The sequence below is a fragment of the Cuculus canorus genome, chromosome 13, assembly GCF_017976375.1.
Source record: "Cuculus canorus isolate bCucCan1 chromosome 13, bCucCan1.pri, whole genome shotgun sequence".
Lineage (NCBI taxonomy): Eukaryota > Metazoa > Chordata > Aves > Cuculiformes > Cuculidae > Cuculus > Cuculus canorus.
In genome coordinates, this window is record NC_071413.1 from 2642219 (window position 1) to 2666488 (window position 24270).

General features: G+C 43.3%; 1 protein-coding gene across 4 annotated transcripts in view; it reads right to left on the minus strand.

The window, feature by feature from the left end:
* Positions 1-24270, minus strand: part of PEPD (peptidase D) — a 131644-nt gene that overhangs the window by 33747 nt on the left and 73627 nt on the right. For all 4 annotated transcript variants that reach the window (XM_054078737.1, XM_054078735.1, XM_054078739.1 and 1 more), the window contains 2 exons: positions 20357-20425; positions 13662-13739 (listed from right to left, as the gene is read on the minus strand). In XM_054078737.1, the coding sequence (XP_053934712.1) occupies positions 13662-13739; positions 20357-20425 (147 nt within the window). The remainder of the gene's footprint in view (positions 1-13661; positions 13740-20356; positions 20426-24270) is intronic.

Consider the following 24270-nt stretch of genomic DNA (forward strand, 5'->3'; position numbering starts at 1 on the left):
GGGAAATGGAATTTTCTTTGCTTGAAAACCTTGGAGTTCCTTTCCTCTTGTGTCTGCTTCATGGTACGATCAGTGAGACAACACAAGCAGAAGGAAGGACACCCCACTGGGGCACCCTCTCTGCCATCCAGTCCTAATTACAGCAGTAATTAGGGAAACGATGCAGCGCAGCTCTGTCCCCATACAGAGGTCAAGATAAGCATAAGCTACCACAAAAAGTGCTACCATATTCAGCTGTAAATGTCCACCATTTCCAACATAACTGTCCCTGAAAGCAGAGGACAGTAAGTAAATGAAGGCGATTATGATAAAGTTCAGGGCCAGGTTGGATGGGGCCTTGAGCAGCCTGGTCCAGTGGGAGGTCTCCCTGCCCATGGAAGGTGGTGGAACCGGATAGGCTTCGAGGTCCCTTCCAACTCAAACCATTCCATGATTCTATCATTTCAGCAGGGTTGGGATTCTTGCTGCACTGCACACACAGACAAACACATACAGGTGAAGATTCACTCCAAGAAACTTGAAAATCCACCCTACAATTTCCTCCATGAACATATCTTCGCAGTGAGCGCGAGCCCTGCTGAAGTAATCGCCAGCCTCCCCAAACTGGGCAAGGTTCACCTGCAGAGAGACTTGCAGGACTGGAACTTCAGGAACAAAGCAGAGGGTTTACAGCTGCAAAGCTGCACAAGGCTTAAAGCTACAGGAGCAAACGCCTTAGGAGAATGCTGGAGAGAACGGGAAAGTTACAGATGTGCACACACAGCTAATACAGACATTATATACATTCCCTTAAATATGAAATATGGTGTGTTAAACCAGAAAGCTGCTAACTGAAAAGAAGACAAAAAATAGACAGCGAATGTCAGACCCACAGAGTAAAAATTACATGATTTGACACCAACACAGCAACTGTAAATCAGAGCAGCCAAACCTCAGAATCAGAAGCTCCATCAACACTCCCTAAGTTTTGATTTTATGGTTAGACTCGCTTCTAAAAATAACTAATGCTACACACAGAAAATCTAAGGATGCAGAAAATCTAAGGATACAGAAAACTACTTGCAGCAACCAAGAATCATGTAAAAAGCTGCTACATCCCCTAATGTGCCAACAAGATACACATTTCAGATTAGCTATAAATCTTTCAATCTATCCCATACTGAATCCTTTCTAAATCACAAATGAAGGCTCATGGAGCTTTGTGGGATTTGCAGCAGTTTTGTGGCCTCCCCCTGCTCCCTTCACAAGTGCCTGTTCAGCATAGCGACAGTGGAGCTGTGATCAACAGCTTCCAAATTCCCGGTTCATGCCTAGTTAAGGTTGCTATGCTTCCCATTATTTCACCTGGAGAAGAGTTATTCTGAAATTACTGCAGGCAAAATTTTAGCTGTTCCTTTAACCTTACACTTATCAGCACTTTCTCAAACTCATTCATCACTCGGTCGTTAAATAGTTTTCTGAATTACTGGAGCACTAAGTAATGGAAAAAAACCATCACCAAGCGGATGGTACACCAAAACAAGGCTCACAAGCTAGGAAGCACCATTTGTTCAGGTTTCTTGGCTTCCAGACAAGAGGAGACATGAGGGAAGATGATATTTCAAATTCCACCTCGGAGCAACTCCCCACCATCCAGCCTGTACGCTCCAGTGAAAAAGCATCCAACCCAAACCGTACGTTTGGGAGAGATTTTGGCTCTTACTGGGAACTCTCTTCCACTTAACTTCAGTTGGGAACACATCCATTAGTTAAAATGTTGCCCAAGACATGGAAATAACCCAAATATTGTAGTTATCCTGAGGAAATAATGGGAGCTTGAGAAGATCCCAGTTTCATATCTCTTGCTTGCCAGGCACAATAAGTGGTGAAGCACATTTCAGCCCAATAAAATGCATGTGAGCTACTATCCTCTCCTGTTGACTAACCAGGGAAAGTGTCTAAAAGCAGGTTCCTTAGAAAAACCACATTTATTTTACCCTGAAGTTAGAAGGCAGAAATATTATTCATGTATTTTAGTACATTTTCAAGTGCATGTACAGATTGTCTGCCCGATAACACAGACTTGCAAGGGTCGTGTACAGAAACAACTGTTTCAGATTAGTTGGACTGTTATCAAACGTAGCAACAATCTAAAGAAATTAAACACACAGATGAAAATAGGAATTACAGGCATCCTGATCGATGGCATACCTTTTAAGAACTGTTTAGAGTAGAGTAATATAAGGAATAATATAACAAAGTACCTCCAAGCTCTATTCATTTATCCGAAAGGCAAATGTAAGCTCTGCACATTCAGCAGACTGTATCTGTTGTCTATTACAAAACTTAATTGTGAATTCAGTTTTCTGTTGAATGAAGAAAAATTTCATTCCAGAACAACCCTTTCCCACCCCTTTTTCAGCGAGGATGCAATTGCTAATTGCTGATTTCCATGAATGCAGAGATGATGTGTCTGAGGTTGTCAGGTTTCCGGGGTGTCTCCAACGGGAAGTAGGCCAGAGAAGGAGATGTCAAAGTGCTCACTGATGCAGCTTGAAGCTGACCAAGTCTTTCATTGCACAGCTCAATCTCTTTCAAACCTTCCGAGAGAGAAGCTAATCTTGTTTTGCATCACTTTTTTGGGCACAAAAGCAAGGAAAACCTACCTGGCTTCATTTCAGAGTGAAAAGTGCACAGTGCGTAAAGCAGATTTAACAGTCAGAGGACCTGAGCGTTCTCTAAAAATTCCATGTTACCGTTTTCATTTATTTTCTGGAGTGAATGGAAGATTTACCACAAGATGCATAGCAAAAATATTCCAAACGCTTTCTTGGAAGCATGGGCACAGCTCCCTAAAGGGAGGCTTCAGCTCTGTGTAAATACAGAATCCTTCCTCCCAAACACATTGCAAAATACTGTAAACGCTATTAACTAAAACTGAACAACGTAAAGTATGAGACAAATCAAATAACCTGTCAGTTGCTCTACTGACAGAAGGATTTGCCGACCCAGCTTTAATACATTAGCCAACAGCACCAAAGAAAAAGTGGGCTTCTGCATCTCTTTTAGAAGTCACCTTCAAACACGCCTAAGAGCGTTTCACTCCTTCCACCGGGAGATGGACGGACACTACAGCTGAAAACCACTTTGTACATAAACTGGTATCAAGCTGAAAAGAAGCAGCACCAGGCGCCCCACGCCACAGCCCTGCAGAAAGCACTGCCCGGACCTGCCGCTCCGTAAAGGAGCTTCTCAGCCCTCCCCAACACCGCTGACTGTGGCCCTTCTGCATCCGACCAAAGTGGGGCTCTGCTCCCTGTGCAGGAGCCCAGGACGGGAGACTGGAGAAGGCAGTTCAAGTCCCGTTGATCTAAAGTGACCGCAGGCTTTTAAGTCGGTGCTGCAACTGAAACACAACACAATGAGCAAAAGCCCTTCTCCCCTCCCGTCCCTCTGAAACCACACAGACGAATAAGCCGTGGCTGCGATACTTTCACAGAATAACGGCACCACGAAATGCAAATCTAGAGTTACATTTTTGGCTCTCAAACCAGAAAAATAATAGACCTTTTGATACCGATTTTAGCTTTCTTAACCTCTGACTGTGAAGCACCACAGAACCTCCCGTCTAACACCGCAGGTTTGAAAGCTGCGCACTGTACACAGCTGTGGTTCTCCCCTTCATACAGTCACTGCACACCATCTTTTCAAAAATAAAGCCTCATCTTCCTCTAAGCATGTGTTTTACTTTTATAGGCTCGCTGACACTTTTATTGCCAAATAATTTGAAACTGCCAGGCAATGAGGCAAATTATGGCCGATATCACAATGGGAAGCAATGCTTTATTTGGGATATTGGAGCCATGTGTATGGATCATTACAGTCCAACCACCAACACAACCTGAAGACAAGCTCTCACAGGCATTTCTTGGGAAGCCAAGAGCTGCTCCCATGAGCCAACATGTTAAGCTGTGACCTTCCTGCTCCACAGATCTGCTTGCGCTGTACACTCAGAACTGAATCTCCTCACAAAAGCTACAAAACCAAATTATTCTTCTGCAGTTGTTAACGTCTACAGACCTAGGACTGTGGTGACAACCCGCTGGATTTTGTCTTGATGCCACACACTCTGGCATGGGGCTGTCCCGAGTGTCACCTGCCTCCAGCCCACATCCTCCCCAGCTTCCCAGGACAAAAACCTTCCCTTCCCCTTTTTGTGAGTGGGTTTGTGAGACCATCAATTAGAAAACTGCTATTGCCGTATCTCACCGTGCCCTCCTCATACCTCAGGTTAAAGGTATGGACAGTGATGCACTTTACTCAGCGATGTTTACTGAGGTTTGAGGGTTTTGAGCCATTATTAACCAACACACCTATGAGCAGCCACACAGATGAACCGCTGCCAGCTCAGGTCTAGGACAACAGCAATAAAGGTACCCACAACCTTTTCTTCCTCATATTGCAAGAAGAGCAAGTCATCTCCAGCTGGAGATTTGATTCTGTGTGATCTCGTCATGCTCTGCTCCAAGTTCAGAGACAGCAGAGCACTTCATGCAGCAATGAAATCTCGCTGTACTCACGCACCAACAAAGCCCGACCATTTGTTTGGTTAAACACCTCTAAGGCAATTTCAAGCTTAAGGGGACTAGGTATGAGCATTTCTATGAGATACATGTCTGGAAACATGCCAAGTGGTTTGGGAATAGGGTGGTTTAACAGCAGAGCACAAAAATGAATTACAGTAAATGAAATGACAAGTAAAAAAATGGACAGTTAAGTGACACACACTTTTTCATCCTCTTGCATTCTGACTAGCCAAGAGTTATCAATTTAAAAAGGAACACTGAGTAAGATACACCACAAACCTCAACAACGCAGTGTAAAGACCTATCGCGCATGGCACGGGGTTGTTCTTTTTTTAAGAGGTGGCCCCGTTGCAACCAGCTCCCATCTGATTGGTACAGAGCGAGCTCCCACTCTTCTTAATTGGCATATTTAATAAGCAGCAGCACTCCCTTCAGCAGAAACAATTCTCTGCTGCAAAGTCAACCTAACAGAGATGGTGGCAAACCCCAAGTTCTGGCCAGTTCCCAGCTGTCTGGAGCCTTCCCATCGGAAAAAAGGTATCGGGGCAGTCACAGTTCCAGCTGACTCGCTCAGACATAGAGCAAAGATGTCAGAGCTGCAGGGAAGAGAAGGGAAGGTGCAAGGAGAAACCTGTACTGGGAACTGGGTACTTCCCAGTCAAACCGAGAAAAGTGATCCTCATCAGCTTCTCACTGGAACAGGAGATACGAGCACCAGGCAACAAGAGCACAGCTGTGTTTTCAAGGTAATAAAATTTAGCAGTTCATTAAACTATTTCTAGATGAGTACTGAGAAGTGGAAGGTACCTACTGAAGGTGAAGTGTTGACACTTCTAACGTGGGCCAACATTCTTAGCTGCTAACATTTGAACTCAAGAGCCTTCACTTACAGCAGTTGGTTTTGGACGCTGACCTGTGTTCCCCAGCCTGGACAAACAACCACCAGGGATCACAGGAGTAGGTGAAGTGTCAGACCTTCCCGATTGATTTTTACTGTAAATACTGTCAAGTTTTCTTATGTGTGCACTCACACACACACGTCCATGTCAGTAAAAGGCAAACACTTTCCATTTTTTTCCATCGTGAAAACTGGGCCAGTGGCCGGTGGTACAGGTTTGTTTTGTTATTTAGACATCCTACAGTTGTTCTTGAGGTTGTTCAAATGACCTCCAAATGATCAGTGCCGAAACGGAACCTGCCAGACAAGGGTTTCAGAGTACTCTACAGAAGATGACAACTGAATGCAGAAAACCAGACAAGAGAGTTGCTAGCCTTTCCACAGACTGGTCCAAGTGTTCAAGCCAAGTACACAGCCAGGAAGGCAGCAGCTAGTATTTCGGAGAAGGAGGCTGCCCATTCCCTAGCCAAGCATGCTATTTTGCCAGTAAGAACATTTAGTTCCTATTCAGAAGAAATACCTACTTGTCATGGCAGCACCTCAAGTCAAAAGTATGTATGGCAAAGTACAATTGAAACCAGAAACGTTTGTGCCCTAAATGGGCTCAGCCCAGATGTGGAGCACAGTGACACTCAAAGGACTCCTCCTGAGGTCCTGGCTGTGTAAGATCGTGCCTCCACCATGAGGAACGAGTGGTTCTCTGAAGAGACACAAGAGAATACACAACACTGCCTTGAACACGGGCACTGGGAATTGTGTCTGCTTCAGGGGGGGTACACAAAGGGTGTGTTGGAGACTGACTGCACCTCCCCTCTGAGTGTTTCAAGAGCCAGGAAGACTCCCTCTAAAATTGTATTTTGGCCTTTACAATTGAGTTCCCCGTACCAAGGACAAGGAGAAAGATTTTGCTACTGAAATCCATCCAAGATAAGCAACATCCATCAAGAGCACTTCCATATTTCATGTGTGTCTGTACTAACAAAGACCACCATAAAAACTAGACTGCACTAAATGGCATTTATAAATGACCAATGTTAAATCAACCGCTATTAAAAACCCCCAAGGTTTTACCCTGCTTGTTTTCCTTGAAGAGACAAACACCCAAATCAGTCCAACAGCAGCCAAAGCAACTTCAAGCTCTCAGTTTTTTTCAGACTATGGCAGATAAAACTCATTTACAGGTGACAATTAAAAAGACATTTCACATACACTATAAAAAGCCTGAAATTAAGAGGCAGACCATAACACAGCACTTAAAGGAAAGCTAAAATTTGTTACAGCAAACATGCTATTAATACTTAGCAACCTCTGCTTGGGTTAAGAGGGTTATAAGTTTCTGGCAGCCAGCAACCTCATAGCCTGAATTAATCAGTACTAACAGAATGCATCTTCAATTACAGCAAAATTATTGTTAATTCTAGCAAATATAGTTTTCTATTTTTAATCAAATTCAATTTTTTGAGATTAGCATAAAATTATAGGTGCAACAAAAGGAAAAATACCTACACTTGATGAAAATAGTAAATATTAATCAAACCAGAGGAATCGAGCCAAAGGAATTATTTCAGAAATGGATAGCCAGTTGATTTTGCAATCAGCCAGTAAGTAGTAGCAACGTACTTTAGATTATTATTAGAAACAAAACCATAACTAACAATAAGCTGTTTCAAAACTGCAGACTGGAAGGTTAAAGCTAACCATCATTTCTGCATATTATTACAGCACCAAACTTCAAAATGCATGAAAAATGCACGAGGCCAAACAAAAATACTGGTCTCACCCACATAAAATAGTCGAGCATTTACATTTGACACATTAATATCCTGGTATTTTAAAAGTAGTACTTTCAAGAAGTAATAAACACAATATTTTGTTCCGTAGGATAAATTGTTTTAATAGCAGGCAATGAAGTACTTGGGGTGGAAAAGGGAGGATTTCTATTATCTGATGCAAAAAGATTGGTCAGTTCCTGCTTTGTAATGCAACATTGCCCCCACCTGGACAACTGGATTTTGGTTTATAGGTTGGCATTAGTGTTGTAAAACTTGCTGTAACAGTGTAAATTCCAAAACAGAGTTTGGAAAAGAGTCACAGCACACTGCAATCAACTTTTGTAGTGAACTTTTCTCAAGCTCACCCAAGTCTTTTAGTTGACGTCTTGAAAGTCTTCTCAGTACTTCCCTGAAATAAGTGATAGCTGCTCAGTACTCATAGTCTTTTTATATCACACAGTTACTCACTCCTGCACAAAAGAGAATACTGCATTTTCTACAAAAAATGCCATATAATATTAAGATAAATATGCTGATACAGTTTCAATGTAATAAGTACCCTGCACACACATATTGTGTGTACATATAAAAGATAAATGCACACAGCGTACACAGCTATGAAAATGGCAAATCTTTTGATTGGAGAAAACCGTATATTCTTATTTCAGGTTAGAGAAGCAAAATTAGCAAAGTAACTTCTATTTTACCTAACAGGAGGCTTAACTTTGATGAATAACCATGAACTACTGAATCTGACCAGTCCTTGCAATAAGCAACTTTCTTTTGCAGTATTCTTCGCGCACCTCAGGCTGACCAACAGCTCCAAGAAGCCTGAAAACTGCTCTTCCTCTCTGTTGAGTAATTAATAAAAATCCCCAAGCACTGAGCATCTTTCCTCTCTCTCTCATCCAGAACCTTTCGCAACAACCTGTACTTGCAGTCAAGAAAAATTCCCTATGATGTACAAAGCTTCCAAAACAACAAGAGGAGCAGCAGCAGGAGGTAAACAGGATCTCTGGACAGCACCAGAAGTTATAATAATAGAGAAATTAAAGGTACACACGAGTACTAGACAGAAGGAAGCAAACCCAAGCTTAACACAATGTGAGTGGAATGCACGTCATGCACACAAAGGCAGCGCCCCTGGAAGGCAGCCGTGCCTTTGCCCTGGCAAGTATGACACTTCACCAGTACTGAAACACAAGCCGAGCATCATCTCCTTCAAGCGAGCACTGATTTCAGTGCCCTCTGCTGTCAATATCATTCTGATGCCTTATATTTAAATGAGGATATTAAAGAAAGACATAGAAACAAAAATACTCTGCAGAGTTAAATCATTCTGGTAAAGTCTTTTTGGAATACCAGACTGCTTCCCAAGTCCCCAACTCTATTATTTAACTCAGGAAATAACAATACCTGTTAACATAGCCAAGATGTATAACTTGGAGTTATACTAAGACTGTGCTTTTATGATCGGACGTGTTTGAGTTTGTACCATTAATGAGCTTCCCTACTGCTTAAATTCTTGTACCTGAAAGCAATAAAACCATTTTCAGGTACAACTCGGTTTTTTGCCATCTCCAGCAGGTATCTGTGAGCTTCTGCAGCAGGGAATGTCCTCCTTCTCCGAGGATATTGTACTCTTCTCAATGCTTTTGCTTAAATCTGAGGGTGTTAAAATGAAAGACATCATCTGACAATCCAACCTGCTTCCATTCAGATTTCTATAAAGTTAGTTGTATTTTATAAATAATAGAGAGGCCCCCTGTGAGTACAAGGTTAACGGCCTCTCTCCGAGCTCTGCTGCACTTCACAAGCAGTTGATGCAGCACTCCCCTTATTTACGCTTTCCCCCAAGCCCTCTTCATACATTACACCCTGGCCCTCTCTCCAGGAGGACAGCATCCTCTGTTAACTCCCCTGGACCCACAGGTGGATACACAAAGCGCTCATCTTCCTTGGGATGCGCGGAGCAGAGCACGCCCAGCCTCAGAGCGTGCCGGCGAGGGCAATCCGAGCGGGGACCGGCCGTGTGCGAGGAAAGGAGACCGCGCTATGCAGCCCAGCAGAGCTTCGTTAACACTGTGACTTCGGAGGATATTTCATGATGTTAAAAATCCTGAGTGCTTCAGCAGAACAGACGATGATTTTCAGTGTTTTGCAAAGCCAGAACGCACCAACTAACTCCCAAAAACGTCACTGAGTGCTTGGAGGTCAGTGACCCTGCCAATAACGGTGCTCAGCAAGCGCTGAACCTTCACTGAGACACATTTGTCAGATGCCATTAAAAGACCAAGACCTGCAACTTGTGACACCTGCAGAACCCTCTCTCAGATAATAACCGTCTCTATTTCAGTGACATCCGGGGTCAGGTTCATTGTCTCACATTCCTATTATTTAAGTGTGAGCCTCATCATGAAGAATCAATCTTTATTTTAAGATCATAGAAGCATTTTCTACTTGTCAATCATTGCAGGAGCCCTGCTGATCTGCTGCAATAAAACAATCAACTCCGGACGTGCCTCCGGTGCGCGGCAATGCTGGGAATCCACGAAAGCAGGCTGCGGGAACTGCCAGTCAGCAAATTGAATGCAATAAGCTCTCATTTTCCTGAATACCTTCTCAAAATCAAAACGTACAGCACACACTTCAGGTTGAGCACCTCCAATGGTTCCTACAACAAACCCACAAAGGTGAGAAAAGACGTCTGCTGTGCCACAGCATTTGCTGCTGCACCCGATCTATTTTGATGGCCAGTTTTGTCCTTCCCTGACCGCCCTGGCGTGGCTCCACACTGCAGCACTGGTAGGGCAAGGGCAGAGGACGGAAGGGAGGACCCAAGGGGATTTGCTTCCATAATTTTTAAGAAAGCAGATGCTTTCATTGTTCAGAAAGCAGATGTCAATTTGTTGAGACCAACTCTTATCACAGAAACACATCAGCTTTGATTGAACTTTTCATGGATGCTATTTCCCAGGGTCAAGTCATAACTTCCAGCCCAAGTCAGAGATAATCTGAGGAGAGCTGAAACCAGAGGTTTCTGTCTCCCACGATGGCTCTCTAACCACTGAACCAGTCTCTTTCCCCAGAGCGAACAAAAGCAAAATAGCTGCAAAAGAAGAGATCACAAGGATCACGAGACACTTGCCCAGGATGAACAAGTAATGCAGGGGATGCCGTCCCACGGACAGGAGCCCCAGCTGCTCATTTGCTCTGGGTTTATGCATAGCAGGGAGTTGGATCACGGCTCCTTGAACTTATTATTCTTTAGTAGCAACCTTTAATTTCACTCTAATCCCGACCAAACTCTGACGACTTCTGGTTATCCAAACTGGCTTGGGAGGCTGGGAGGGTGGCTCAAAACCCCTGTGAAATCTGGCTCGGTTATGTTCTGGCTCTGGCCTTGATGGGGCAGAAGACTGCAAACTACAACAAGCCCTTTCCCTTAGGACTCCCCTTTCCATAACACAAAAAGTAGTTACAGCGGCACTGCAGGTGTTTTGGCACACCATGAGCAGTGCAATTCCTGGAGGTGATGCAGTAAACCTCAGCCTAGGGTTCAGTTTCAATCCAAGCTGTCGAAGGCTTAAGATGACAGAAGAAAAATCAGTATTTGTACAGCAGCCTGGCTGTACATCATCACTGCAGGCTGTGATTTGCAGCATTCCCAGTAGAAGATTTAATTTAGAGGTAATACTGAGTGAAAGGGTCGAGTGCCTGGAATTGCAATTCCTAAGGGTGGTCAGCCTACCCATTAATCTGTGTGACCTTTTTGACCATGGAGACAATAGCCTCTTGCTTAGGAATACTGTTTGGCTTAGACCATATCCATCGCACTATTTACATGTTCACCACTCAGGTGTCACAGTACAGGAATTATTCACTTAAAGCACAGTCTTGCTGTTACTGCACTATTTACCTTTAATATCAACATCAGTTAAGTGCACACATCTACTGAATACCTAAACTTCCCTAAAATATTGATTTCTTTTATGTCAATCATAATGCTCTGTGTACATTAGCTATTTTGCTCTTAATATTTAGTAGAATGAAAATGACAGCCCTGCTTAGCAAGACAGCCCGTGTTAACAGGGGTCAGAAATTCTCTTTATAGCCCTTTCCTTGCATCGAGATTGTTCAGCGCAGAAGCTGTACCAAATCCTTGGAACTTACATTTTTAAAAGAGCAAACAATGCAAGCACTTGAGTGTTTCAAACAAACAAAGCATTAATCTTCCAAATGTGTTTTTTCTAATATTCAGGTGCTTTGTTGACTTATTTACTGACACCCATTGCACTGCACTGCTTCGTACATAAACCTGAGCAGCACAGTGCTGCCAAACCCATGCATATTATTCATATCCTCTACATTATGTTAAGAAAAGACATGAAATTCTATTAAATAATTTAATAAAAATAATACCAAGTACCCAATCTTCCTATTCTATTACACACAAGTATAGGAATCGTTAAATTAGATTTATACCAAACTACTGGCAGAAGCAGAAATAACCCTTAAAACACTCAAACCAAAAGTACAGCCATTTTTCCCTTATGTTCAGGGCTTCCCAAAATCATCCAACAGAGGGCTCCCAGTAGCTATTAAAAAGCTTAATTGGGAGCCAAATGTACCAACTGTAACACAGAGATACGAATCAGCATCCTGTCATTTTCCTATCCCGTTCTGTACGCACACATCCGTGCATCTACACCCGCTTTAGAAATCTGTAAAAGCAGACAGTAACCCCCCAGACAATGCCTCGCCACGATTGCTGCTGCTGAAGGACCTGAGCTCAAGATTTGTTCCAAACCACTATTTTTAAGTGTGAAAAATGAGTGTCTTCTTAAATCTTCTTTACACAAATTAAATTCCGGTTTTTTTTTGCCACGGCCAATACGGTGTTGCATTGGTGTGTGCTGCCTGATCAAAAAAACATCATGGCCTATGATCTAGTCAAAGACAACGTGATTTTAAGTCAAGGCTATTTGGACACCTCCCACTGGATCAGGCTGCTCGAAGCCCCATCCAACCGGCCCTTGAACACCAACCAGCCCCCCCAGGGATGGGGCAGCCCCCACTGCTCTGGGCAGCCTGGGCCAGGGCCTCACCACCTGAACAGGAAAATGTTTTTTCCTAAGATCTCATCTCAATCTCCCCTCTTTCAGCTGAAAACCACTGCCTCTCGTCCTGTCCCTGCACTCCCTGATCAAGAGCCCCTCCCCAGCTTTCATGGAGCTCCTTTCCGTACTGGAGACTGCTCTAAGGTCTCCCCGGAGCCTTCTCCTCTCCAGGCTGAACAACCCCAACTCTCTCAGCCTGTCCTTGTATGGGAGGTGCTCCAGCCCTCGGATCATCTTCGTGGCCTCCTCTGGACTCGCTCTAATTCAGTAAGTTCCCTCTGCAGCGCCTGCAGATGTGGCCAGATCATTAGACAACAAGGTGTATTTTGTTACTTCTGAGATTGAATTTGTTTTCCATAAGGGCTTTTCAGCTTATCTATGACAATACTAATTCGCTTTCCTCCACATCTTTGCATTCAACTGTGAAAATACATACCTGCGCCCTTTTTGCCTGTCCTACAGAAGTATTCAATACACATACTCCATGGAATGGCAGCAATTAACTCCTCCAAAATGAGTTCTGTACTTTGTTAAATGCAGGCTTTTTGACCCGTCTTAGGAGGTGAAGAACAGAAGCTGTATTTTGTTATGCTACACACCACACTATTAGGTTTGTCTTTCCATTTCTAGCAATATATTTGGTGCTTTCATTCCCCCTGCTTTTACCTGCGGTGATGCTGTAAAGCACATAGGCATGTAATTTATGGTACTTGCAACTGTATTAAGCAAAGCTAAATTCTAAGCAAAATCTTTTCAGAAATACAGAATGTACAATAGAGAACTAGAAGCGCCCTGCCCTAACCCGAACCGAGGTGAGCGCGAACCCCTCACACATTCAAAAGTCTACTTTCAGGCTGGATGTCTGGCTGCACAGAAGCATTTGGAAGATCTCACCCATATCGCAATTTGAAGCAATTCTTTAAAAGCAGCGGACACATTCCTGACTCTCCACCCCGCCATCAGACCTGAGGTTTGGATCTGAGGTTCAAGGCTAAGGTGCCAATTTTTGCTGCCCTATGCGCAGAATACAGCCGTTTCTTAACCTGAATTGTAAGTGTCTTTGGCACAGAAGTGTTTGAAAACAACCTCTCTTTTCCCTTTCAAGGTACATAGGACGTTTGGGAGAAACCAGACTAGTCTGGCACATAAAACTAGATGCTTTTTAGATGCTATTCTAAAAAGATTTAGACTTTAGTTACTACACAGCCATCATTTCACTAAATAAGTCCAAGAGTACATACAATGCATGTATGGAAACAGCAGTAGCGTAACAGGAATATCAAACAAGCCCCACCCCTTTACTTACCACAAGTCTCCGTCTTCAATAGTCTTATCATTTGGGGCTCCAGCGTGGCCGTAGTGCAGAACAGACGAGTTTTCCCCACTGACAGGAGAAAAGGAAATACAGCAAAATTAATGGAAGAAGAAACATTAACGCACAACCTGAGAAAGAACATTGAAAACATAAAACATCATAAACATCCCAGCATTCCTAGAGCAAGCCCAAAATTTCGCAGTCCCTGAGAACTGCCAGGGGCCCTGCCCCAGCGAGGGCTGCAGGAGCAAATCCTGCAGCTTGCTCAGCAAAAACAGGTATGGAAGAGGCATTTTGCTATTCCGGCTGCAAAAGATGACCTTCCTGCAGAAAGAACTTGGCACAGTTCATATAAATATTTCCCTCATCCATAATAGTGTTAAAGAAGCAATTATGCAAGAGTAATTTTTTAACATACACCTGTTTATTACCTTCTGGAATTCTTTTAATTACTAAGTGATACATTTCCCTATCAGAGGTTAAATATTTCGAGGCATAAAATCCTAACTTTGACTGCAGTAAAATCTGACATGTTTGAAATGCTCTATGAGTCACTGGGACTGGAAAACTTCAGCTGTCCACCTCTGGCACGGCTACGCGCGATTCCTGCTGGAGCAGAGACACTGCCCGCTGCTTGGGGAGCATTCGCAGTGACCACACCAGCAGCAACAACAGCCACAAGGACCGTCAACTCTATTCTTACCTTTTACTAAAAATCATACTATGAAGAAGAGATTCCTATTCTTGGAAAACTTTCAGACTAAACTGCTGATTCAGAGGAAAACAGATCTCCAGAGAAAGATGGACCTGTGGTTTGAACTTCCAAAGCTCCACAATCCCAGTTGTGACCCATATTTGGCCTCGACATCCTCTCTTGTCTGCTGATGTTCCCCTAAGTCTTTCAAAAATCAGTCAAAAGACTGGTAAAGATTTCAAGCTTAACTTGTTTTTCTTTTACTGTTCACCTTAGATAGACACGCTCTCTGTTTTTCACTTCAAAAGCTATAATGATATCACATCCAAACCCATCCATGTGGGGACAGGGTTATGGTGGCAGCTCTCTGACCCCTCCAGCAGCTGATTTGCCAGTCTGTATCTCATCTTCCACCACAACCGTGTTGCTCATCCTGCTCAGATTTGATTCTTTCAAGTTGTGATGACAGAACAGCTTCGTATCTCAGGTAAAATATCTTAGTGCAATCAAAAGAAAAGGGCTCTCTGTGCCACCTTGTCCAGCAGGAATTGTGTTTCCAGCCTCCACCACCACCTTTCACGTGCAGGTGACAGCAGCAGAGGCGGCTCCTACCTCTGCGCTGGACCATCGGCATGACAAGGGCAGGCAGCATTGTTTCCTGCCTGAAGAACTCTTCCCCAGGTGGAGGGCTATGATTTTTGAAGAAGCGGCACTTGGAAGCAGCTGGAGTGACCTTGGTGCTATGCATGATGCTGTTTGTGAACCCACACTCTTGGTGTTCAAGGAAAACACAAAACCCCAACACCTGGCATGCACAAACACGCACGCTCCACAGCAGTTTGTCAGGATTTTAGCAGCAGACGCTATTCCTCATCTCCCTCTAAAAACAGGGATAAAGCAGGAGAAGTAAAAGCATATGTACATATTTATGATCAACTTTTAAGAAATCAGCATGGAGCTTGAGGGCATGACTCCACGCTAATGGATCTGCAGATGGCTTCTTTACTTATTGCCATGTGCCGGCACCCTCGCTGGCACAGACCACACCGGCTGCGTGAACGAGCCGTACACTCAAATACAAGCCCTGCATAAAAGCTTTCAACAATAGACATCGCAAATACAATGATGGGGAACTTTTGCACATTTTTAATGTAAAGGTTTTGGTTTACAAAATATTTCTGTAAGGTTTGGCACCAACTCTTACGGGAGATGCATGAAAAATCTGTTTTTCAGCTCCGGTGGTGAAGCATCCCTGGCATCTGAGACTCCTTATCTGTCGTGCACATCTTGGCTCTGTTGTGTAAATGGGATCGTACTACAGAGAGCAGTTGGTGCTGAGGACCAGATACGCACTCCAGATGCATTTCAGGTTTTTTGTTGATGTGGAGTGGTTGGATTGAGGAGGTCTGCTCACCTGGGACCAGCTCTGAGCAGCTCCCCTGGGCTGAACACTCATTAGCAACCAAGGTGCAGCAGATCTGCTCCTAAAAGCTCTCCCAGCTGTTTCTTCACTCAAAAGAAATCCAGTACATGCACTCCTGGAGTGGTTTTTGACTCTGAGCAAAGCCTCACAACTGAGGGCAAGAGGGAAATCTCTCTTCAGCCATGTGCTGCTGAGCAAACTGAAACACTGATGTGGACACACCTCCAGGCTGTCCCCGTCAGAGGGGCAAATCCAATCTTCCTCTCAGGAAGTGTCTTTCCCACCGTCCCAAGATGAATGCAGGAAAGATGCGGATCTGTTAGAGCGAGTCCATAGGAGGTCACAAAGACGATCTGAGGGCTGGAGCACCTCCCATATGAAGACAGGCTGAGAGAATTGGGGTTGTTCAGCCTGGAGAAGGCTCCACGGATATCTTAAAGCAGCTTCCAGCACTAAAATGGGTTGGAAGCTGCTTTTCCCCAGGAAAGCTGGGGAGGGGCTCTGCATCAGGGAGTGCAGGAAGAGGATGAGGGGGAACAGTTTTAAGCTGAAAAAGGGGAGATTTAGATGAGATCTTGGGAAGAAATGTTTTGCTGTGAGGGTGGGGAGGCCCCGGCCCAGGGTGCCCAGAGCAGTGGTGGCTGCCCCATCCCTGGAGGGGTTCCAGGCCAGGTTGGATGGGGCCTTGAGCATCCTGGTCCAGTGGAAGGTGTCCCTGCCTGTAACAGGGGGTTGGAACTCGGTGACCTTTGAGGTCCCTTCCAACCCAAACTATTCTACAATTCTAAGATGCTTTAGGAGCAATGCTACAGAAGTGATGCGTACCCACACCTTGAATGCTACAGCCAGAAATTATCCATAATGACTCAGTCAGACCTTCAAGGCAGCTTCAAAACACTTTAAACACAACCTCCAAGCCACTGGCAAAGTAAATGAGCCCTCCTATTTCTTTTCAACCCAAGAAGCAACAGTGGGAAGGTCTGGCATTAGAGCAACAAATTTGGGGTTTAGATTGAAGCACTGTGGGAAGATGCGCATCACTGGCAGCTCCGCTGCCTTCCTGGAGGTCAGCATCTTCGAAACCCACCACACGTGGCGATGTCAAAGTGTGCCTTCAGGCAGCCAACCTGAAAAATTCTCTGAGAGACTGCTCTGCACCTATTTTTATTCCTTTAATAGTTTGCCTCTAACTGGTGCCAGTGTTTGTTACAGGAAGAATTGCATGAAGAGGCAGAAAAGCTGCAAATTAACACCGCTGAGACTGCAAACAGCAGGAAGAGATTCAGATTACTATGAAAGGAAAAATGCCCTAAAATGCAGTTTAGATCAGAAAACACCCTGAAAACAAATGTTTAGAAGAAAAAGAAAGAGGAGGAACGTCAGCAATATTTTAAGAACTGGGCTAAAGTAAGCATCAAACATTACAATCTGTGCAGCTATTAGCTTTGCATCAAGAACATCTAAAGAAAACCCAACTGACCATTAACTAAAACAGCAAATATATCCATCATGATTTAAATAATGAAATCAATCCAGATGGAAGCACTAATAGCCTCCTCTCCACTTTGTCATCTAAGAGACGAAATCTTAAAAGGATGCATTGAAAAGAAAGAAAACCAGATTTAATAAGTATCCTAATCTTGTCCAAAAGGCTTTACTTATGGTGCTCCTCAGACAGAGGAAGGCATTTTACTGCATTGGGTTATTCTTAATCTCTAGTATCATCTGCTGAGAGCTGCCATTTGCCTGGAGACTCCTGTCAAGATCTGGTCCAACAGGAGGTGTCCCTGCCCGTGGCATGGGGGATGGAATTGGGTGATCTTGGTCCCTTCCGACCGAAACCATTCTCTCATTCTAAGCCACAGTATCAAGGAGCATCTGACCATGGCTTCTGTGGTGGTTGAAGAGATACCGATACCTCCACCTCCATCCAACTCCAGTTGGAAACGCCATGCCTGGTTACCAGTAGATGCCACCCATCGTAGGGTCACTGGACGCATCTAACTTAACCTCTGCTTTCCACTTCGTAAAAGTGGTTACTTGCTATACAACACAATGAATAATTCATTTGTATTTGAACAGCCCTGAGAAGCCAATGCTTTGTAGATTAGTGCTAAATATATCCAAGTACGTTTATCAAATACTACCATTCTCATTCAGTCGCACTTACCCGATGCCTGTTTGCACTTCAAACCACTTACACGCTGACAGTGCTTGAAAGTATCGCTACCTACAGGCCTAACCTCGCTATGTGACGACCTGTAACCCTAACATAGCTGTGTTATTATTCTCAACTGATTGGAGAGTGAATGCACTCAAATGAATACATAAAGCATATTTGGTCCCACCAAATATTCATCTCCTGAGGAGTGCAGTGCTGGACAGAACAGCCACAAACACACGCACTCATCGTGTGCCAAGTGATTTATTCCTCTACAGAAATACAGCGTTGATTCCTCTGGATTTCCAGCTTAGTGAGCATATTTTCTACATTCTGAATAACAAACTTGGTTTTTATTTAAAAGCATGATTCTCTTCTCTGGAAATTATTACCAGGCCTGTAATCTAAAAAGGAAAGATCCTGTCAAAATATCACAGTTAAGTGTCAGGAAAACGTCAAAACTCAGCATGAATGGAATAAAACATTACTATTCAAATATCCTAATTGCAAAAGCTATTTTTAACCACAAAATGCAGTTAAGTGTAATTTTTACAATGCATGACATTTTCATAGTAATAAAAAGTGCCTATTATTTTTGCATTTATTATCTTAATTGAGTTCATCAAATAGGCCTGGTTACACTCATTAAAAACCTAGCTTAAAATTATTAATATTATTCATTGTTACTTCACTGCTCATGGTCAGAACATAGCAAACTATGGACAAAGGCCTTTGTATTCTATCTTATATAATTATTATTATTTTTTAAATCACGTTTGCCTGCACTTTTAATTGTACTGGTAGGACATAACGCCAGCTCCTGGCTACCACGGTGAGGTACGATATTGTCAGAACTTGGCAGAACTCAAGGGCAGCCCTTCTCCATGTATTAAACCCTCCAGCGGTTCAGTGGCAGCACAAACACCGCTCCCATGCCCGGCTGAGCCCCTCCAGCGTGGTGGGATGGGACAGCCAGGAAGCTCCTGTCATCACCCACTTCTGAACTACCGTTGCGGCTTTCTTCCCCCTGGGTTCCCTGCGTCACACAGCGCACACCCTGGGTTTTTCAGTCCTGTGGAGAGTTTAGTCCATGGCCACGGGGTCCCAAGGACCCACTCTACAAGCATACAGTTGTGTTTCTATAGGTTTAGCAAAGCCATCGATGTTCTGGGGCAGCTTGGTCCAGTGGGAGGTGTCCCTGCCCGTGGCAGGGGTTGGAACCGGATGGGCTTTAAGGTCCCTTCCAAACCAAACCATTCTGTGAGTCGAGAGCTCTCTACCCTTGAACCACATCTTGCAGCGTGGGTTGTGATTTACTGTAAGTGTGAAGTCTGTAGGGCTTTGAAAAGCTGTACACAGGGACAACCTGATTCTACCATCGCAGCCTGTGACAATATCATAGAGATGGAGTCTCGTTTCTATGGGATGTTAATTCTCAAGTCACACAATGCAGTTTAAAACAGGAATTTTTTCAGACAATTTAGATGCACAATTTGCCATAAAACCACTCATGCTCCTACTGCAATTTTGCATATAAATTGGAAAATTGCATTTACAAATAAGCAATTGAGTAAACAGCAGAAAGAAACAAAGATGCTAATTGTCCTTATTACTTCTAAAGCAATAAAATATTGTTGTCATTAATGTAAAAGTTATTTTTTATAAGTGTATGTCACTTCAGTGCAGGGTAAATGTTTGTGAGCAGCAGTAGATCTACAAATGGAACAAATACCAACACACATACCTCGCTAACTCTCACATATCTCTGATTAGATTAATTCTGCTGGCTAAATAAGATTAATCTCTGTGCAAAGCATACAGCTGTCCTTAAACACATATCCTGCACTATCCTCCTGAAATTCTGCAAACTAAAACTGTGCATTTCTACAAATACAGGGAGAACTTTTATAACACTTTGCCAAATACAACACCTTCAACACTGGCTGTTCGGCAAGAAAAAGAGAGAAAAAAATTTTCACAATTCTAGAAAGATTAGTTTAATCACACCCTAACCTTTGAGGCAAAGACCCCTGAGAATGATATGGGATACTTAAAGTGTATTTCAAAGAGAGTTATTTTTGAGCAACAGAGAATAGCTCTAAATCCCTTCTCCATAATGCTATTTAATAAAAAAGCCAATTGCAGCACAGATGTGAGCATAAACACGATCTTGGCAGTAGCAGCAGTCACTGGGGAATCTCTTGAGTGCAGCAGAATCTGTAACTGAGTTATTTCTTTAAGACACAGCACCAGCCACCTTTCTGTGGCTTTTCCAGAGGTAACAGCTCAAAACTCACTCTGGTGGCACTTGCAAACACAACATGTTTCTAAAAGGAACAATTTTACAAATATCCAGTGGGAAAGTGACCATAAAGACTGCAACAGTCCAGTGCAAACCATTGCCTTACCTGCCACAGATGCAAGTGTAGGAAGTGTGGCGCATGCCACCTCGAGCGTAGCAGTAGTGCTGGAACAGGCTGCAAAGGAAGAAAGGGGGTGATTAATAATATATTCAGAACCACCAAAAGACAGCGAATAAAGTAAGTCTTGCTTGAGTACAGCTGTAGCGGTGCAAATCCCTGGCTCCCCAACGAGGCTCTCTGCCCATTTCTGCTCAGCTGAGTGCTCAAATTCACCCACCTCCCCAGCTCGGCCGCCTTGCAGAGCGTCACGCGATGCCCACCAAGCCCATTAAGCAGCTCTGCAGCAGAGGGGCTCGAGTGCCGCTCGGTAACTTCAAATGGGAAATTGCTTTCCTAAACAACTCAACGTAGAAAGGCAAATCACTGTTGACAAAAGCTCATCTGACCATAAAACAAATGAAACGCTGAAGCTGGCCAAACTCACTCTAGCAGAGCTGAGGAAACCACTTCTTGCTGCATTTCAGGCGCACAATCCCATCCATGTTCCTCAACTACAACCCTGCTGCCTTCAGTCTGTATATTCAGCAAAAGTGAAGTCCAACCAACCCTTCCCAGGGAAGGAGCTCGCCAGGCACAGCAAAGCTCCTCTTCACAATAATTTCAGCACAAGTTCTCTGTTTTTTTTACCACCTCACCCTCTGCTGAAAGCTGAACTGGATATCCCTGCGTATGTATGAAGCCTGGATCGCATCCGACCACACTGTACACACTCCTGTCCAGACAAGCCCACAGCACTATCCTGTTACGCTAAGCCAAGCACTTTCTGCTGGTGTCACAGTCCATGCTGGAATGGATGTATGTCTGTTTTCTTGTCTGTGGCACAACAGACACATAAAAACCACAAGATTATCCAATTTCGGGTGGTGGTACCTAAATACGTCTACGATCTTCCCCTGCCCAAATCCAGAAAGACTGACACCGACTCAATCCCAACAGCAAGAAGATAACATGGTAACATTAGGCTGAGTCCTCAACAACTTATAGAGAACATCACAACACAACAGTGATTGCTTTTGTGCTTGTGAAGGAGAGGGAAGGGAAAGGAGAGCAGCCCCGTGCTCTCCGACAACGCTCCTCTTGCAATGTCATCCTGCTGGAGGAGCTGTTTGGCCTTAAAAGCATTAAAACATTTTCACTGTCAAAGTCCCCTTCACACGAGGGCAGATGTGCCCAAAGCACAATTAATATAGGATTAGGTGCTTGAAGAGCTAAGCACATATCATGGATCCTTTTATTCTTTTTGAAATATGCTCTAATTACAATCCAATTCCCTTTAATACTGAGTGAATTTCAAAACCTCATTTGTTGTAATACTGAAATCATTTCATTAAGACAGAGCGATAATGGTGCTATTCAAAGAATAGAGATGTTGTGATTTCGTCCCTCTGCAGCAGCAACTGCGGAACACAATTGAAATTCTTTAAAAGATATTAAAGACATTACATGCTTGTAAATCCAAACCAGATTTTAAAATTACACAAAATGACAGTATTTAAAGAGAAACAAACCAAAACATGTAAATTAATCACAAAAGGGAAAAGAAAAACCTGCAGGCAGGGGTTTAAAGCCTGCTGTTAGCAGGCTTGCGTGTGGCAAGAGCTCTTTTCTTCCCAAAATGCTGCGGTTTTAAGAGGTAGAAGTACTAATTTTGTATTGCCCTTGAAACCAGAAATGGCAAAGAGTAAGTCAAACACAGAGGAGCTAAGGAGGAACTCGGGCATGATGAGAGCACAGCAGAGGTATCTCTAAACAGAACCCAGAAGATTTATCCCTCAAGCTGTCATTTGCTGTGACGCAGACGTATTTTTACTGAACGACACTTCATACAGAAGCAAAGTTAGAGGGCTGCTCGTCCCTAGCACGCTCGCAGGCACGGTTTACTCTGTAAGACACAACGCTGCGCACAAACCTTCTGCACAATAACATATCACACTGTTATACATCTATAGTTACATCTTAGGAAGCAACTTTCAGCGTATTTTATAGACCCTTCATTTTAAATGATTGAATAAACTATCTCCTCTAGACAGCAACTTTCAGTAACCTTCTAAAGAGCTTTAAAAATGAAATAATGAAGGTTGTAAACATCTTTCCATCATCAGTGATGCAGGAATAGCAGGGTTTATTTTTCCATATGACAACTGATCACATATTCATGGTTGCAATTTATATGAAACTGTGCAGCCGAGTAATAGTGTTCACCTTTGCCGTACTCCCCGATTAGCAGTAAAAAGTGCCAAATAAATTAAGACATGCTTCGTATAATCCAGCTGTTGCCTGAACTTTGTTTCTGCTTTTGGAAAAAAAAGGAACCCGATTGTTTTATCAAACATTAGGGACTTTCTTTTAAGAGTAAGTAAGAAGAGGTTGTTTATGTGACTGAGCTGAAGGAAGCACAGCTTTGCCAGGTAATCAGTTTGCCACCAGTAAAACTACTCACGTCAATTTTTTGCGCTACAACTCATTAGAAGGATGTTCATGCAGTTGAAAAAAGCATCCAACAGTTCTATCACAGACAGGCAACAACCTCGTATAACATGTCTTAGGTAAGTGAGGAATCGCATATCCCTTTAATGGCAAATGCTAGCTTTTCTAAGCTGAAAAATGTACATATAAAATCAGAGATGCTGCCGGTACCTTATACTTAAAACTCCCTGGTTCTGCTGAAGTTAATGCAGATTCTGCCAGTTCTTCTCACCAGGACCTCAATGTCTGCACACTGCAAGAATCTTTATCCAAAAGTGTGATACAAGAGTATGAAGTCTGAAATAACGGGGTGGAATCTGATCTCATCCCACATTCCACGTGTATCGCAAACAGCGCATCTTGAACTTTGCCTGGGCTTTTTGACTGGAGGATACGTGTGTTTAGGTGGTTTTAAGTTGGTGTCAGCTGCTTTGCCGTGAGCTTTTAATGCAACCAACGTAGATACAAGTGTTCAGCACCTCTTTCTCTTCTCCTTCTTTCATGGGTTTCAAAGCTTCCCGTCATGTTTTATGCAGTATTTCCCTGGAGGGTGTATGTATTACTTATCATTCACGTTCTACCCTGGCAGCGTACACAGACCAGCCAGGGGGGGATTTGCATCTCGGATGCTACCTTTCAAACACACGCACAGCTCTGTTGGGACTGGCCTGGGGTTTGCGTTGCTTTTGAAAAAACTTTATTGTTGTTGTTTAAAGGTAGAGGCACATCCTCGGTTTGGTGTTTTCACATTGTGCCCAAACCATCAACTTCTTTAATCGATTATGGAGAAATCAATCACACCAACCTGAGAGAGAAGAAAACTCTGCTTTCAGAAGTAACAGGTCCTTCATCACTACAAATAAAAGTAAAAGCCCATATTTGCTATTTTCGAGATCTTATGGAGCATTGCATATACCCAAACAAAACCCCACAACGCTTAAAAAGCCTCAACTTCAAAAGGGCCTAGAAAGCCATTAAAGTACAGTCCGCTATGGATTCGTTTTTCTGACAAATTACAGGAGCCACTCCAACAGCGATGCTTGTGTCTTATGATCATCTTAGTCCAGTTTCTACTGCTATCTAACGCACACTGACAAACAGATCGGTGCTATAAATATACATGGAATTAAATAAAGACGTTCAATATCAACAGTTTTCCTAACTTAAGTGGATTTACAGAATAAAGGCACTTGAAAAAGGAGAAACGGAAACTATCTGCAATGACTTCCCTTGCTTATTTTCAGATCTTCCTCATCATATATCCATACACTCTCAGCAGAGGGTGATTTTTATTTCCCCAAATGAGTAAACAAGTAAATGCTAATCTGAATTCTTATTATCGGCTCTTCTTGAGTTATAACAAATATTCACAAGAAAACCACATTTTGTATTTCTCACTTATTCACTCCCCAAACCAAGACATTTCTAGATCA